Source organism: Hyaena hyaena, unplaced genomic scaffold (assembly GCF_003009895.1).
Source record: "Hyaena hyaena isolate Hyena2069 unplaced genomic scaffold, ASM300989v1 scaffold_400, whole genome shotgun sequence".
Taxonomy (NCBI): domain Eukaryota; kingdom Metazoa; phylum Chordata; class Mammalia; order Carnivora; family Hyaenidae; genus Hyaena; species Hyaena hyaena.
In genome coordinates, this window is record NW_024081031.1 from 1303160 (window position 1) to 1322466 (window position 19307).

A 19307-nucleotide genomic window follows, 5' to 3' on the forward strand; every position below is an offset into this window, starting at 1 on the left:
ACAACCAAAAATTCATCCACTTGAAGTTTAAATCATGAAGTACAATTCAAATAGAGGCAAATCTTCTATATAAGACCCTATTTAAAATTTTTATTCACAGAATATGGTGTTTTTCCTAATACTATTCTGAGATAGTGTAAGGCTAAACAATGTGGAATAGCAGAATATTTACTGTGGGCCAGTTAGGGTACTAGGTCTACCACGTTATTCATTTCTTTACTTTTTTTTAATATTTTTTAAACGTCTTTATTCTGAGAGACAGAGAGAGAGCAGGGGAGAGGCAGAGAGAGAGGGAGACACAGAATCTGAAGCAGGCTCCAGGCTCTGAGCTGTCAGCACAGAGCCTAATGTGGGGCTTGAACCCACAGACCATGAGTTCATGACCTGAGCCTAAGTCAGATGTTTAACCGACTGAGCCACCCAGGCATCCCACGTTATTCATTTCTTAAATGAAGAGCCAGGTCTGATTTTACCTCTAAAGTTCTACTATCTATGTAGATAAAGATAACTAGCACCTATTCACCGAAAGGCAACCCTGCACAAGGCAATCTATTAGACAGTGGAGGAAAGAGGAAAATCTGCTCTGTAGAGGCTTACCGACTGCCACATGTGATCACGTGCCAAAACTCAAGAGCTAAATAAATACATCAATAAGTGCTCCATATGCAAGAGAGAGGCAATACCAGAAGGTCTCTGAAAATCTGGAGACACAGGGGATGGCTATAACAAAAGTTAGAGTCAGGCCAGAAAGTTAAAACAAACAAACAAAACAAAACAAAACAAAAACCTAAGTCTGTGGAGCAGAATGGAAGAAGAGTGATTCGACCCACAAGTACAGTAGTAGAACAGTAGACAGACTGCAGTGAAAAATCAAGAAATGAGGTTTAGACCTAAGACAAATCCATGGTCTCCTCTTCTATATAACAAAAAGGGTGATGTAATAACCCACTACAAACCACAGTTATCTAGAATTCCAGCATGACAAGACTCCTGAGTTTCTGGCTAAACTTCCCCTCTGATGATTATACAGTGTTACTCCAGCTAGCAGGCTCATGTGCTGGGAGGGCAAGCAGGACTAAGTGGGGCTTGGATTAGTGCGGCAGATGTTTAGGGTGAAAGAAATGCAGCAGTGAAGGCCCAGCTGGCGTTAGACAGAAAGACAGGCAATAGCCATGCTTTGAGAGCAAACTTTCAGAGTTACTATTTTAAGTTAAAAGTTATAGAACAGAAAGACATTAAAATCGGCAAAAGCAGATTTGTATTGTACATCTAACTCTATCACTAACACCTTGAACAGCAAGATTTTAGAAAGTTTTTTTTATTAAGTATAATCAAGATATAGTATATCAGTTTCAGGGGTATGACACACTGATTCAACAATTCTATACGTTACTCAGTGCTCACCACAGTTAGTGTAGATTTGGAAGAAGTTAAATTTTTTTGCCATGTTTAAGCTAGGAATAACCCCAGACATCTATACCCTTCCAATACAATTTGCCAATTCCCTTCCAATACAAAACAAAAAAACAACAACAAAAAAAAGTGAAGGTAAATGAGAGTGAAAGCTAGGACCTAATTTTCCTAAGAGCATTCACCACAACTGTCATGATCAAAAACTGCAGGCAATCGTAGTTGCCTGAGTAGTTTTGCTGAGCATGCTGCATGCTCAGCAAAAAGGCACTTAATTAATGTGAAAATTCAGTTAAAAGTAAGAATACTAACAAAAGAAATTATTAATAAACCATAAAAAATTTATTAACCAGTGAGATACACCCAAACACCAACAGACTATTTCAGACAGAATTACCTGAGACCATCAAGAGGAAGGAAAAAGACAAAATAAAATAGCAGGTCCCCACCTGGTTACTTGGATCTAGGCCAGCATAAGAATTTCTTGAACTGCAACCAACTGGGGGTGTAGCCTCTCGAATGAATTCAGACATTTCAATCCCTCCACCAGGATCGCTGTGGGGAAGATTGAGAAAAAGAGTAACTGTCATTATTCTGCCACCAACGGTTTTTTATTATTTTTAAGTTACGATACCTTTTTCTACAAAACTAAAATATACTAATTTCTAACAGAGAAAATTACAATTTATAAAAAGACCATTCTTCATTTGTAAGTCTTATAGTCTGAACTATTTTGTAACCATGTCACTCCCTGAAAATATTTAAAACTCTCTCCCAGTCAGTGCCCAATCCAACATTAGAAAGTAGCCTTAATGACAATTATAGACGCTAAATACAGCACATATTTTACGACATGTGCCATAAAACCACTCTAGCCAAGCCATCATTTGCCTTTTGTTTCCCAAGAGCAGAGAGAAATTGGCCATGGCAAGCACAGAAGGTAATCACATCTTAGACTACCCGTCTCCAAGCGCACAGCCTCACTGAGCTGCATGACACTGTGAAGAACATACAAAAGAACAGTCAGCCTTAACTACAGCCTCTATCTGTAGTTTTTAAGTTAACAGCATTTAACTGCAATACTAACTTGTGTAGAAAGTTAAGATTTTAGATTTGTACAGAGTTAGAAGGCTTAAGTTTAAAAAGTAAAATAATGGGATGTAGTAAATCAGGTATGAGACAAGAGAGAAAAGTACTAAGTTCAAAAACCTGAAGAAGTCTACATACAGTACTTAAAGATAAGAGGATCCCCAAAGGAAAAAACATCACACCAAATTTCAAAAAACTTAGAAAGTTTTATAATAAGATCCCTCAGGAACATAACTTTTAGAACAACTCAGGCCTAAAAGTTACCATAATCCTATGTCTTGCCCAAAATTTTTTACTCATTCTACTTGGTACATACAGAGGAAACACTCGATAAACTTCTCAGTTATTATTATCAAGGGTAAATGTTCTAGCATACATGCCAGAATTATAGTAGATATAAACTATCCTGCCATCCAGCATCCAGTTCAATCATCTGGTTAACAATAACAACAGAAAGCAACCCCAAAATTCTTCTGGTGAGCCACCTCACCCCAAATTCTCATACGGTTTTGGGTAATGTTAACCACATAGTCTCAGGTTTAGAGGGGAGCACTACTGGCCAAAGCAATCAGCACATTCCATTCTTTTGCTCATAGAACTTAGTTCTAGAATAAGCACAGGACCCAACTCAGGTTAGTATGAACCAGGCCAGGAGTGTTCTACTGTTAAGAGAGGATATTTCTCTATACCTGCTAGTCTTAATGCTGAGACGATTTTAGGCCTGGGGCTGCTGCAGCCATTTTATAATCTTAAGAGGAGGCACTGTCTAAGAAACCAAAGTAACAAAAGGAGCCCAGCCCGGTAAAGATAAGCCAGGTCATGAAGTGACTGAAACCGCACCTTACCAATTTGAAGACATCCCTCACACATAGATTTTCAGTAACGTGTGACATAAATTCCCACAAGCCTATTACAATGAGGTGTTCTGACAGCTGCAATCAAAAGATACAGACAAAATAGCATTTGCTAACAAGTATACCTTCCATTTAATAAGTATTTATCACTATAGCTGTTTAAATTCCAGCAAATTTTCATTACTAATGGTCTCATAACCATCCTGTCCCTTTACTCAATGGGTTCCTAACTCTAGGCCATTGACTATAGTTAGCTAACTCACGTTCACTAAAGAAAATTAGCTTTCTAACTTATTATCCACGTACAGAAATAAAACACACCGGAACATAGGTACAAAGGTGACAGCCAATTCAGCTCGCAAATGTCCAGACATGAAAAAAGTGAAACACGCTCAGGTTTGTTACTTATTTGGTATAAGTCCACACAGAACATGTAGGCCAGAAGGAGAAACCTTCTTTCCTAACTGGGCAAAATCGTGAGTGGGATATAGACGGCTAACACCACACTGAATGAGTGGGGAAGACTAACCAGCAACTGTTCTCACCACCAGAACGCATTCTCTAGGTCACATTCGACAGAAATCAAAAGATGGAGAACAAGGGGAAGATTAAGGAATAAAATATTCAACACCAGAGAAAGGATGGAGAGCCTTCATCTTTCCCAGTTTCTATACATCAACAGTATAATTTACATTATCATTCAATTTATCCATTTAAACTTTGCAAATCAATAGTTAATATATTCATAAAGTTATGCCACCATCACAATTAATTTTAGAACACTTGTGTCACCTTATTAACAAACCCCTTCAGCTGTTACCCCACTACCATTCCCATCCATCCCCAGCCTTATGTAGCTAGAAATCTGTTTTCTGTCTTTCTAGAGTTGCCTCTTTTGCACATTTCATATAAATGGATTCACAGTATATGTGGTCTTTGTGACTGGCTTCTTCCGCTTAGCATAATATGTTCAAGGTTCATCCAAGATGTAGCAACTATCAATACTTCATATTTTTATGGCCTAATCATACTGCATCGTATGGACAGGACACATTTTGTTTAGTCCTTCATCAGCTGATGACAGCTGATGACAGTTTTATATATCACTTCTGACAATAAGTACAAAGGATTACAATCTGAAGGTAAAGTTATTATAAATAACAAGTAAAAGCAAATATTTACTAACTACTTAATACATTCCAGTCACAGGGGCACGTGCTTTATTTGCATTTTCTCATGAAATATCCTCCTAAAATCTACAATGTAAATACTATTATCCTCACTTTATAGATGAAAAACTGAAAACCGAAAGGTGTAAAAACCTGTTGAAGGTGTCAGAGGAGTAAACAACATAAACTGAGTCATTGGTATATGGAGTTCAGGTGAGAAAGGACGGTAAAAATAATATTTACACAGCACTCTACACTGTGTTATGTCTGTTCCTTTTTCCCCACATACACCTGAATGTAGGTTCTTATGGCCAGTGAGAATTGAGATAAGATTTAAACATCTTGTCTGTATAGCTCTGAAGTCCACACTAAGACACCAATACTTGCCTTTCAAAAAACAGGCACTGAAGTTCTCTTTCCAGTTCAAAGCCAAAAATAACCACCACTGTCTAAAGGAGGATTTCTTAATCTCAGCACTACTAACACTCTGGGCCACTTGGCTCTTGACTGTGGGGGACCATCTCGTGCACTGTATGGCAGTCAGCAGCAGCCATGGCCTCTACCCATTAAATGCCAGCAGCATTCCCCCGGGTGATAAACAAAAAATGTCTCCAAATATTGCCAAATATCTCCAAATACTGCCACATGTCTCCGTAAGGTTAAAACTGCCCCTAGTTGAGAAACACTGATCCAGAACTAATGCCCAGGGGCCAACACGGAGTGGGGAGCAGGAATTAAAGGGGGCAAAAAGGATGAATGGAAAAATGGACAGCAACTTTTGTAACAAAATAATCTTCTAGCAAAATTACTATACCTCTCTTCTCTACAAATTCAGAAGTAGAACTTTTAGCCAGCTGTCGCTGTCCTAAATATAGCTAAATACACAAAACGGCTGAGTAAGAGTTTTCTTTATTAGCAAGACTTGCAGATTTTCGGCAATGGCAATTTCAGCACATACCTGGAAAGTATAGGAGTTTACAATTCTCACAGAAGCAAAGTGGTCTACTGCAGTAAGCAATACACCAAACTCAGGGACTCTCTACCTTTATGCCTTAATTTCCCCATCTGTTAAAAAAAAAAAATACCAGGTACACGGAGAGGCAGAAAAGCAGAAGGGGTCTAATCTGAATTATAAAGGAGGCTTCACAAACGAATTTGTTGGTTATTAGTATCATTAACTGCTCAGGCTTTAATCAAAAACTTCACAGTACCATTTCAGTACTAAATTTACAAATCTAAACTAGATTACAATGATGTTCATAAAAATATGAACAGTTAAAAACAAAATCCTTAAAGAAAATAAATCTTCGAAAACTTTAGCCTAAAATTTACCTACAGTTTAAATGGATCCTTAATTTACAATATTTCAGGCATTACTCCCATGAGGAACAGAAAATATGGTCTCCGAAATACTTGTATTCTAATCCTAAAATTGTACTCAAATCCAATGTGAAACATTAGAAATGTAATACAAACATTAATGACTTTGACTCTTTCTATAAGATAAAGATTTAATAAGCATTTCTGAACTGCTGTACCAGAGCCAATGAAAACCATAAGGCTCAAGTAGTCCTACTATATTCATTCATTCATGCAACAAATTGACAACTATATAGTACCAAGCCATAACAGGCTCTGGAAATAAAGTATTTTCTTGTTCATGTCTTCTCCTCAGAACAGAATGTGAGAGTGTCAAGTGGGAGGGTAGAGGAAAACAGATGTCAAGAACAAAAATCTACATCAAAGATCTCATTTAATGGTGAAACTTTAAAACACTTTCAGATTAGAAAAAGACAAGGATGTAAGCCAATACTATTTCATTTTAACCATGTGCTAGAAGTCACAGTCCATGATAAAGTTAATTAGGGACCAGAGGGGCACCTGGGTGGCTCAGTCAGTTGAGCGTTGAACTTTGGCTCAGGTTCTGATCTCACTGTTCATGGGTTCGAGCCCCACGTTGCACTCTGTGCTGACAGCTCAGAGCCTGGAGCCTGCCTCGGATTCTGGGACTCCCTCCCTCTCTCCCCTATCTCACTTGTGCTCTGTCTCTCTGTCTCAANAAAAAAAAAAAAAAAAAAAGTAACCTGCTATATTTAAAGGGAACAAAAAGGTAATTATAAGAGAGTTTTATAATAGAAAAGCTGTAAAATAATTTGGCATATTTAACAAAAGTTATGCAAGCCTTTTAATGGAGAAATGATCAATCTTTATTGAAAGATATTAAAGATGATTAAACAAAGAGATTCGATATTGTAAAGATAATGACTCTCAGCAAAGGAATAAAAATCTTAAGTTCTTGTAGACTTTGCCCAGCAGACCACACATTTTATTTCAAAGAACAAAGAGCCAAGAATAAAAGTCACTCCCGAAAAAGAACAAAGTAGGAGGTCTGCCCCACCATTATCAAAAGTTATGTTTTGAAGCTACAGTAACTGGGATGGTGTGCTAATGGCACAGCAGAGAGAACCAGATCAACAGGACAAAAAAAGGAGCCCAGAAACATATCCACCATATATGGAAAATTAACTTATGACAGAGTACTGCAGATTACCAAGAAAAAGACAGTCTGCTTAACAAATACTGATTAAACCAGTTATTCATAAATAAGTCTTGGATCCCTACCTGACACTACCAATTAAAATAATTTGTGGAAAAGAGAAAACAAAAGAAATATGAAGCTTTTAAAAGATGATATAAAAGAATATATTTCTGATCTTCCTGTAGGAAATAAGACACAAAAGTGCTAATTCCCAAAACATCATAAACCTTAAATTTAAGAATGTATAATCTTAAGACTCCTTAAGGAAAGCAAAATGGCAAGCCACAAAGTCGGAGAAGATGTCTGTAATGTACATAACCATTAAAGCAGTACTACCATGAAAATATTTTAAAAACTCCTAGTATTCAGTAAGAAAAAGACAACTCCAAAGAAAAATGAAACAAGATATGAATGGACAATGGAAGAAATGGAAAAGCTAACTGGACCAAATATATATGATAAGATGCTCAACCTCATTAGTATTCAGAAAGTTTGACTAAAAGTCCCAATGAGACACCTTTCACACTTACTTGAACGGCAAAGCTTTGAAGCTTACTAATATCAAACACTGATGAGAATATGGAACAAGAAGGACTTTCACATATTAATGGTGGGAGTGTAAACTGGTGCAATCATTTTGGCTAACACGCTGGAATTATCTAATAACAGTGAACATGAAAATACCCTAAATACCAGTTTATATTCACTAGATATGTACATATGTGCCAAGAAACACAAACAACAATGTGTTTTTAGAACACATGGATAAGCTGCAGTCTATTCCTTTTTTTCAAATTTTTTTTTTTTACATTTATTTATTTTTGAGAGAGAGAGTGAGACAGAGCGTGAGCGGGGAGGGGCAGAGAGAGGAGACACAGAATCTGAAGCAGGCTCCAGGCTCTGAACAAGCGTTCAGCACAGAGCCTGACACAAGGCTCGAACCCACGAACTAGGAGATGACCTGATCCTAGTCGGACACTTAAGTGACTGAGCCACCCAGGCGCCCCAGCTGCAGTCTATTCCTACTTAGTGGGGGGACTATGCAAAAGTAAGTAGGAATAAATGATGAATATAAGCATCCACATGAGTATGCCTATAAAACACAGTATTTGGCACAAAAAAGCCCCTCACAGAGAAATACATACAGTATTATTCTCTTTAGGATATCCCAAGGCAGATAAAATTAATATATGTTTAATAATGTCTACATAGACTATATAATGATAAAGAAAAGCAAGGGAATAATTAACACAAAATTCAAGATAATGGTCACTCTCGAAGAAGTAAGAATAGAATGAAAGGGGAAAGAAGTGCATGAAGGCCTGTTTGGTATTTGCATAATATCCTATTTCTTAAGTTGTGGGGCAGGTAATCAAGTTGTCACTTGATTATTATTCTCTACATTGTATTGAATAATACAATTGATAAAGTGTTTAGAAATGTATACATTTCACAATAAAAGTTTTAAACTAAAAGAAAACGGAAAAATAATTCATTAACAAAAGGAATTAAAAACATACCATATCCAGAAAAAATATGAGCTAACAATTACTGAGTGATAACTGGATCAGGAATGGTTCTAAATGCTTTACATATATTATCTCTCATTCATTCTTTGTAATAATCCTATGATACAGTACTTATTTGCCTCATCATTCAGATGAGAAAGTCAAGGCATAAAAATCTTCAGTAACTCCTCCAAGGTCATACAATCAGTAAGTGATCAAGTCCTGGCAGGTTAAGTGCAGTTTTGTTTACCCATCATATGAGGTTATGTATTTCCTAATAGAATAGACTTAAAAAATAGACCCCAAAAGAAAAAAAGAAAAAATATCAAGTTTTAGGAGACATAAAAGGCAAATGAAAGACTGGACATATACACCATGTCCTTGATGAGCCTTCATATTTTAAAAGCTGAGTTCTCCCTATAGTAAATACACTTAACAAAATTCTAATGGAATTTTCTGGAGGATGAGCACATAAGGGACATCTCACAGAAAACTAAGTACGGGTGAACCCTGTACTTCACAGGTTTGAAGTGTGAAGATCCACTTGCATGTGGATTTTTTGTACTGTAAATGTATTTTCTTATGACTTTAGTAACAATTTTTCTCTAGCTTACTTTATTGTAAGACTATAGTATATAGCACATATAACATACAGAATATGTTTTAGTCGACTGTTTACATTCTCTGCAAGGCTTCCAGGGAAAGTAGGTAATTAGTAAATTTGCAGGTGGGGAGGGGGAAGTCAAAAGTTATATACATGGATTTTTGACTACATGAAGCAGGGGGTTCGGTGCCTTTAACTCCCTCATTGTTGGAGGGTCACCTGAATATGCGTAAGAACCAAGATAATTAATAATTAATAATAAATAATAAAGATAATAATAAAAATAATAAAGAACCAAGATAATTAATAATAAATAATAAAGATAATAATAAAAATAATAAAGAACCAAGATAATTAATAATTAATAATAAACCAAGAAAAAATAACGGGCACCTGAGTAACTCAGTCAGTTAAGTGTCCAACTCTTAATTTTGGCTCAGGTCAAGATCTCATGGCTGTGGGATCTGAGTCCCATGCTGGGCTCTGCATTGAGCATAGAGCCTGCCTGGGATTCTCTCTTCTCTCTCTCTCTCTCTCTCTCTTTCTGTACCCCCCTCCTTAAAACAATAAATTAAATTAAAAATAAAATTAAAAGGGGCGCCTGGGTGGCTCAGTAGGTTAAGTGTCTGACTTTGGCTCAGGTCATGATCTCACAGTTTGTGGGTTCGAGCCCTGCGTCAGATTCTGTGCTGACAGCTCAGAGCCTGGAACCTGCTTCAGATTCAGTATCTCCCTTTCTCTCTGACCCTCCCCTGCTCACGTTGTCTCTCTGTCACAAATAAAAACATTAAAATAAATAAATAAATTTAAATTAAAAAAATAAAAATACTGAAAAGGGATTCACAATGCTAAATATGCTTAATATTAGTAAGTCATAAAAACAGTATGGCAAAAACAAAACAGAAAGAGAGCAACGGGGCAGAAAACAAAGCCCAGAAACTAACCTAAGTATATATAAATATACTACATGAAAAGGAAAGCATTTAAAAGTACTGGGAAAAAAATGCATTACTCACTCAACAGTGTTGGGACTAACCTAAAAAACAAAAACAAAAAAAACCACCAGAAGTTTTTAGCTTGATTTCAATTTAAGAATGAAAACTAAGGGGCGCCTGGGTGGCTTAGTCGGTTAAGCATCCGACTTTCGCTTAGGTCATGATCTCGCGGTTCGTGGGTTCAAGCCCCACATCGGGTTGTGTGCTGACAGCTCACAGCCTGGAGCCTGTTTTAGATTCTGTGTATCCCTCGCGCTCTCTCTGCCCCTCCCTGGCTCTCACTGTCTCTCTCTCTCAAAAATAAATAAACACTAAAAAAAAAATTTAATGGCCGAAAGTAGGGAGGCCTGGGTGGCTCAGTTAAGGGTAGTTCAGTTAAGCGTCCAACTTGGCTCAGGTCGTGATCTAATGGTTTGTGAGATCAAGCCCACATACAGATTTGTGCTGACAGCTCAGAGCCTGAAGCCTGTTTCAGATTCTGTGTGTGTGTGTCTCTCTCTCTCCCCCTCCCCTGCTCACGAACTGTCTCTATCTCAAAAATAAATAGACATTTTTAAAAAATGCTAAAAGTGGACACAGGTAAATACTTATATAATATGGAGGAAGAATAAAATGTTCAACAACTTGGTATCTAAGGCAGAACTAATAAACATTTATAGAATAGACCACATAAAAATAAATTGTGACATAAAAATAAATAAAATGCTATAAACTGAGGAAAGGTGTTTCACAAAACATAAAGAATTAATATTCTTCATAAATATTTTCTCCATATAAAAAACTAACCACCAATAGAAAAATATACCATTCACAAAATGTAAGTGACAATAACATAGGAAAAATAAAACTAATAATCCAAAAAGTTAAACAATGAGATATCTACCACAGTTTTGTCTAAATACTAAATACTCAATGTTGTCAAAGTACAGAAAAAGCAGCCCTCAAATTGCTGGTCACGGTAATTACAAGGTAAAAATCTTTGGAATTTGGCAATATGCAATGAAAAATTAAAAATGGAGGGGTGCCTGGGTGGCTCAGTCGGTTAAGTGTATGACTTCAGCTCAGGTCATGGTCTCACAGTTGGTGAGTTCGAGCCCTGCATTGGGCTCTGTGCTGTCAGAGCAGAACCTGCTTCAGATCCTCTGTCCCCCTCTCTCTCTGCCCTTCCCTTACTCATGTTCTCTCTCTCTCTCTCTCTCTCTCTCAAAATATATAAACACTAAAAAGAAAAATTAAAAGAAAAAATTTAAAAATGGGGATAGCTTTCTAACAGTCTACCTCTGTTAAATTATAATTAAAATTTTAATCATTTAAAATTTAAACATCACAAGGCACCTGGCTGGCTCAGTCAGTGGAACATGGCAACTCTTAATCTCAGGATTGTGAGTTCAAGCCCCATGCTGGATGTAGACATTACTTAAAAATAAAATCTTTAAAAACATATATTTAAACACCATAGTGAGCTAACATTTAAATTTGAAAATAATTAAAGTAACTAAAACCAAGATAATTTAATTATGGAATACCTACAAAATGGAATACTGTGCAGTTATTAAAAATAATATCATAAAACATGGGGTGCCTGGGTGGCTCAGTCAGTTAAGCATCCGAATTCAGCTCAGGTCATAATCTCACGGTTCATGAGTTCGAGCCCCGTGTCTGGCGTGCTGACAGCTCAGAGCCTGGAGCCTGGTTTGGATTCTGTGTCTCCCTCTCTTTCTGGCCCTCCCCTGCTCACACCATATCTCTCTCCTTCAAAAATAAATATCCAAAACAATTAAAAAAAATAATATTCCAAAAGAAATGTTTTCACTACTTCAAATATTATCTAAATACAGTGAGGGGCTTTGATTTAGAACCTGAAGTTCATAAGAAAAACAAGGCCCCTACCTTCAAGAAGCTTATAAATATAAATGATTAAGTAAGGCATTTCAGATAGTGATTAGCGCTATGAAAGAAATTATTACAGAAGTAAAATATTTGCTCAATGAACAAACAGGATAATCATGCAGGAGTGGAGAAAATGTAATTGAAAAGGGATAAACAGGGGCGCCTGGGTGGCTCAGTTGGTTAAGCATCTGACTTTGGTTCAGGTCATGATCTCGTGGCTCATGAGTTGGAGCCCCACATCAGGTTCTGTGCTGACAGCTTGGAGCCTGGATCTTGCTTCAGATTCTGTGTCTCCCTCTCTTTCTCTCTGCCCCTCTCCTGCTCATGCTCTGTCTCTCTCAGTCTCTCATAAATAAAGGTTAAAAAAAAATTTTTTTTTTTTTTAAAAAAGGGATAAACAAAGGCTTTTGATGCAATGAAAAACAGAAGCATCACCTTTCTTAAAAAATGAGTACCGGGGGGGAGGGGGGGATGGGCATGAAGGAGGGCACTTGGGGGATGAGCACTGAGTGTTATGTAAAAACTAATTTGACAATAAACTATTTGTAAAAAAAAAAAAAAAAAAAAAATGAGTACCTACTCTTCATATTATACTGAGGGGAAACATGGCAGAGTGGTTAAAAACATGGACTTCAAATCTGACTCCCTGGAATATTTAATCTTTCACATCCCAGTTTCCACATCTAAAAATCAGGAATAATAAGAGCACCTACCTTGCAGAATTGTTTTGCGGACTATTACATATGTCAAGTGTTCATATAGTAACTGGTCTTTGAAGACATAGATTAGTAGTAGCTATCATTTCTATGAAGTCACAATAAACTTTTGACAATCCTTGAGTCAACATGAGAAAGGGGATAAGGCCAAGGTAATGAAGAGAATGTGACTGAGAGCCGTAGGACGAATACTGAGCTGGGATGGAGAAGGAAAACCTCCAGGAGAAGGTGACAGTTCCACAGAATTGAATCCTAAGAGGTCAGTTACGCAAAGATGGAGGGAAGGAAGAGCTAAGTTGCTAAGGTGGGAATATATCATTGAAAAATATTTACAACAGATGTAGTGAAAAATGCAGATTATAAATGTCAAGTAAGATATCACAATTTACTTAAGATATGTACACATTTTATTTATAGGTATAAATAAAATATAAATGCTCAGATTTATAAGCCATGCTTCATTATTTCTTTATACTGTTTTTCACTGGTTTTGGTCTTTGGTGTGAATAAACTGTTTTACAGTTATACCTGTTATTGTTCTAGCATGCTATTTAGTAATAAGGCCAGATTTAATCCCCCAGATATTCTGATTAGCTTTGCTGGGGTCTAATGTGACCATCTGTACCTGTCACTATACCTCTAATATGATGGGAAGAGCTGGTGGTAAGATCAAACACTGCCTTGAAACCACACATCAGAGCAGAGGCACAACACAGTCATCACATCACCGTCTACATGCAGTTTAAAACCTGGGTGGCCTGAGTCTCCTCACCTTGGTCCATTACTGTCTTTTCTCCTGGTTGAACAGTTGCCTTGCTCAGCTTTGGCTCGCTGATCCGGGAACTCGTTTGCGCTCCTATCTATAACTTCTCCGGCATCAAGCGCTCGGTGGAGTCGGTAGTTGACCATCTTCAGAACAATGAAAACAGCAGCTATCACAGGACAGTAAACTGCTACTATAATCATTGAAGAAGGAAGGGCCTTGAAGAGAAAGAAAATGAAGATGGGCATTTAAAAATATTTTATATTTTATTTTGAGAAATCTGTAACTAAAAGGACACACACATTCATACACAAAGCAACAATTATGTTACGAACACTAAGTTGCAGAAGTATAAGGCAGCACTGCCCAAAACCACAGCCGCCAGCTACATGCAGCTATTGAGTACCTGAAATACGGTTTGTCTGAACTGAGACAGGCATTAAGAATAAAATAACAATGGACTGTGAAGATTTCACGATGAGAAAAAAGAATGTAAAATATCTCAATAATTTTTATACTGGTTACATGTTGAAATAATGTTTAGATTATACTAGATTAAAGTACATTATTAAACTTATTTTCATCTGTTTCTTTTTACTTACTTTTAATGTGGCTACTAGAAAATGTTAAATTACATGTGTGGCCTGCATTATGTTTCCACTGGAGAGCACATTATAAAGTCCATGCCAAAAAGCTTATAATACAATTGGAGAGTTAGATATCATATTACATAATACATGAGTAAGACAGGAATGTGGTCCAGATATAGAAGCCCTATTTATGTGCCCTCTGTAACTTTGTTTAGGATCTAAACATTATTTGCACTCTACAAAGTTGTTCTAGTTAGAACTGTTAGAAGAATAACCTTTGAACTACGACTGTAAACACAGATAAGACATGCGAGATGTGCAAAATCCAAATAGGTTTTCTTTTCAAACACTTAACAACTGTAGCCTGACAAATAAAAGAATATAGAACAGAATGCAGCAAAAACCAGATTAGCTGAAAAAACTCCAACACTTGCAGACCTGTCAGACTTGAGGATCTCCTGGTGTGGACCCGCCTCCATGGTGACAGGTGCGGAGGCCACCCCCCTTGGGGGGCACGGCCTCAGAGTCACTGCTGGCAAAGACTGTACAATGAGGCTCTACTTATGCCCACTTTCATGACACACACATCACTCTGGTGTCTGCAGCTCTAGATTTTGTAAGGTTTAACCTCAGTCATCTGAGAACATGGCTCCAAATTTGCTTGGAAAGATAACTTCAAATTGCTTGAGACGGTGAAACTAAAAAAGGTCCTGGTGAACCAGGCAGGTTTATAATACAAACATAGTAAAAGTTAAAAAAAAAAAAAAAAAAAAGTTATTTGGGGCAGGGACAGGAAAGGAAAGAGTGTGGGTTGGATTTGGGAGGGGTAAAAAAGTAAATCAAGTCCAGTTTACTAGTTTTGAGTTGGAAATGGGCATAATAGGTATACATTTGGTATTTTTAAAAATTGGAGTAAGAAACCCTTCATGTTAGTGTATCTAAAAAAAAATTAAACCTGTGATTCCAATTTAAATGCCACTGAGTGACTGATTTAGGCTTATAACTTTTTTTAAAGTTTATTTATTTTGAGAGAGAGAGAGCGGGAGAGAAGCAGAGAGAGAGAGAGAGAGGGAGGGAGAGAAAGAATCCCAAGCAAGGTGATGCAAGGCTCTATCCCACAAACTGTGAGATCATGACCTGAGCCAAAACCAAGAGTTGGACACTTAACTGACTGAGCCACCCAGGTGCCCCTAGGCTTATGATTTTAAATTGAAAAATGTATTTTTTAAGGTTTGTTTGTTTGTTTATAGAGAGTGAGCCCGCACAAGCGGCAGAGCAGTAGAGAAAGAAGGAGAGAGGATAGAATCCCAAGATCCCAAGCAAGCTCCATGCTGACAGTACAGAGCTGGGGGTGGGGGGGGCGGCTTGATCTCACAGTCTCACAGTGAAATCATGACCTGATCCAAAATCAAGAGTTTAACCTACTGAGCCAGGTGCCCCTATTAAGTGCAATTTAAATTAAAGGGGTCTTAGCTATATTTAAAATAAAAAAAAAGAACACCTCTCAAACATAGTTGTAAAAATGTGTTCAATTTGAATGTGAAACTTTATAAATCTAATTATTTTTGTAAAAAAACCCAAAAAACCCTAAATAACCTTTTCTCAGCAGAAGATACACACATTTAAATTTAAGACAAAAATTCCAAACACATAAACACATACAGACGGATATACTGCTTGGAGTATTTACAAAAGTTCTGCATAATTCTAGTTTATATACAATATGTTCACATAAGAATTATAATTCTTGGGGCGCCTGGGTGGCTTAGTCGGTTAAGCATCAGACTTTCGCTTAGGTCATGATCTCGCAGTTCGTGGGTTCGAGCCCCGCGTTGGGCTCTGTGCTGACTGCCAGCTCAGAGCCTGGAGCCTGTTTCAGTCTGTGACCCCCTCTCTCTCTGACCCTCCCCTGCTCACACTGTCTCTCTCTCCTAGAAATTACAAAAAAAAAAAAGAATTATAATTATCAGTTTAACACCTTCCTTCGTTTTCAGACAGAAAATTGAGACCTACTAACTTTAACTGAGCCAAGATTACCCATCTTAATAACAGAATTAACCAAGACTTCTCATGCCTGTGACTGCATGTTTTACTATACACCGATACCAATTACATTTTAAATGTAAACTATCAATGAAAAATAAGTCAGAGTTCCATCATTATTCACCATAGCCCATATAAGATAAAAATTATTGATTAATTAAGTGTATTGAAAAGAGAATAAGCTCATGATTATTATCCAGAATAGTAGATAAATTTAGTGGAAATGTTAATGGCCTCTCCAAATGGGAAAAGAGAAAAGAGACACCTTAATATTGAATGTTCTATCATATCTGCCTCTACAAAGAGTCAAAGATTATGAATGCTAAAACAGATCGAAACAAACTCTTTCCATACTATTATACTGCTAACAGCAGCACATGACTGAATACCAAGAAACATACTAAATGTACAAGATCTATATGATAAGGACAGAATTTCTTTTTGAAAAACACTTAACAGTGAAAAGACAAAGCGAAATAAAAATTCAAGTGATCATTTTATACTAGAAACCAGTATTAGATAATGAACACTTATATTTTCTACTCAAACTACAAAAGTTATGCATTTATTTTATACCCCATGGTTTAAATGCTTAAGCCCCATCAATGGTTACTCTGGAGGCTTCTAGGTGACAGAGAACAGCTGTTCTATCAGTTTCACTTTTCCCAGGAGGGACAAAAATTCATGGACACACACTGGGCTGTTGTGTGACTTTATTTAAACTTGTACTTCTACTTAGATTACTTCACAGGGCTCTCGGCTGACTCCAGCACAGCTGAAGATACCAGGAACATAAATGTATCATAATACATTTTTAAAATATTTTAAGTTTGCTTTTTGTTATTTATTTAGTTTTCAAAGTAGGCTCCACACCCAACATGGGACTCGAACTCATGACCCTGGGATCACAAGTCACATGCTCTACCGACTGAGCCAGCCAGGCACCCCGGCAGGTACTTACTGACTTAAGGTTAATTATGTTTCATAACAAACAATACTTTAATATTTTCAAAGGTCATGTTTCATCCTAAGTTAGAATATTTTATCACAGATGTTATCTTTAAGTTAATGCTGATGCAACCAAGCGCATTAACTAGTCTCTGATAATAAAAGTCAGTCTACTTTATGTTCACTCCAAGGTCTATCTAGAAGTATAAATTGCTTATGTGGAAAGGTTGGTTTTACTTCTTCCTTAAAATACCACAAACACTGGACAGCAGAAAATGAAGACGGGGTAGCAGGTGGAATAACACTGATGGACAAACAAGGCCCTTGCTGAATAACCAGAAAGGTCACAGTGCTGCAAGGTCAAGAAAAAGACCTGCAGAGTCATCACGGACTTCAAGTGCTCTTCTTGTACATCTTCAATATCTATGCAGCTCACACATCTTATGTATCAAAAAGCTGTAATATGAAAACAGACAAGCTGTGTAGTTTTTCAGCTCTATTATGCAATGATTAACTTCTTGATTTGAGGGATTTGCTTTTTTTTTTCTTTCATAGTTTATTGTCAAGTTGGTTTCCATATAACACCCTGTGCTCATCCCAACAAAGGCCCTCCTCCATGCCCATCACCCACCTTCCTCTCCCCCCCACCCACATCAGCCCTCAGTTTGTTCTCAGCATTCAAGAGTCTCTCATGATTTGCCTACCTCCCTCTCCCCAACTTTTCCCCTTCTCCTCCCCATGGTTCTCCGTTAAGTTTCTCCTAATCCACCTATAAGTGAAAACATATGGTATCTGTCCTTCTCAGCCGGACTTATTTCACTCAACATAACACCCTCAAATTCTGCCCATGTTGCTACAAATGGCCTGATTTCATTCTTTCTCACTGCCATGTAGTATTCCATTTGTACATAAACCACATCTTCTTGATCCATTCATCAGCTGATGGACATTTAGGCTCTTTCCATGATTTGGCTATTGCTGAAAGTGCTATGTGCCCCTATGCATCGACACTCCTGTGAGATTTGCTTATTTCTGTAGTCACACTCAAGTATTCCGACCAGTTCAGTCAGAAATCAGTGGTCCACAACTTAAAGGTTATCAGAATGGCAGACCATCACCCACAACTGAGGTTAAGGCTGTGGAAAAAAAATATTTTAACAAATCTCTTAAAATAGCTATCATTAATATAAAACACTTTCTATGTTTGTTTTCTTTTTCCACTATTGCAACTACCTTATTATTTAAGACACTGTTTACCAAACTTTCGGCATCACAGCCATAACGAGTATTCAAGCAAACATATGAACTGTGTATTGTACATAGAGATTCATCACATCTTAAGTTCTTAAACTGACAGGTGGATTAAAGATTTTAATGTCAAAAGCAAAACTTTAAAAATTTTAGAATATAAATGAATATCTTTATGACCTTTAGGATATTTCTTAAGCATGATTCTCAAAGTACACACTATAAAGGACTGATAAATTAAAATTAAGAACTTCTGTTTGAGAGACACTATAAACTGAGTGAAAAGACAAGCTACAAATTAGAAGACATATTAAAACATATATTATTATATAGGTATATGTATGCATATATTTAAGTATATGTATATATGTAATATACAAAGAATAACTGTACAAAAAATTCTTCAAAATCAGTTAACAGAGGCAAAGAAACCAATGAAAATAAAGGACAACAGACTTAATACAAAAACAGATGTGATAAAAACAACACATAAAAACATGTTCAACTCAATAACAGAATTGAAAACCAGAGTTTAAGGGGGTGCCCCCTGGGTGGCTCAGTCAGTTAAGCAGCTGACTTCGACTCAGGTCATGATCTCATGGTTCATGAGTTCGAGCCCCATGTTGGGCTCTGTGCTGACAGCTCAGAGTCTGGAGCCTGCTTTAGATTCTGTCTCTTTCTCTCTCCCCCTCCCCGGCTCATTCTGTCTCTCTCAAAAATAAACATTAAAAAAAATTTTTTTTTAAATCACAGTTTAGGGGCACCTAGCTGGCTCAGTCGGTGGAGCATGAGACTCTTGATCTCAGGGTCCTGAGTTCAAGCCACATGTTGGGCTTATAGGAGAGGGGAGGGGAGGGGAGGGGAGGGGAGGGGCGGGACGGAACGGAACGGAACGGAACGGAAAGGAAAGGAAAGGAAAGGAAAGGAAAGGAAAGGAAAGG

The 19307-nt window shown here is 37.2% G+C and overlaps 1 protein-coding gene and 1 non-coding gene across 7 annotated transcripts in view; both read right to left on the reverse strand.

The window, feature by feature from the left end:
- The window catches only part of PCNX1 (pecanex 1), a 174927-nt gene that overhangs the window by 120453 nt on the left and 35167 nt on the right, over positions 1-19307 (reverse strand). For all 6 annotated transcript variants that reach the window (XM_039251845.1, XM_039251844.1, XM_039251842.1 and 3 more), the window contains exons 2-3: positions 13547-13755; positions 1860-1965 (exon numbers count right to left, since the gene is read on the reverse strand). In XM_039251845.1, coding sequence (XP_039107776.1) covers positions 1860-1965; positions 13547-13755 — 315 coding nt within the window. The remainder of the gene's footprint in view (positions 1-1859; positions 1966-13546; positions 13756-19307) is intronic.
- TRNAT-UGU lies at positions 17041-17113 on the reverse strand. Its single transcript has one exon. It is a non-coding gene; the product is annotated as a tRNA-Thr (tRNA).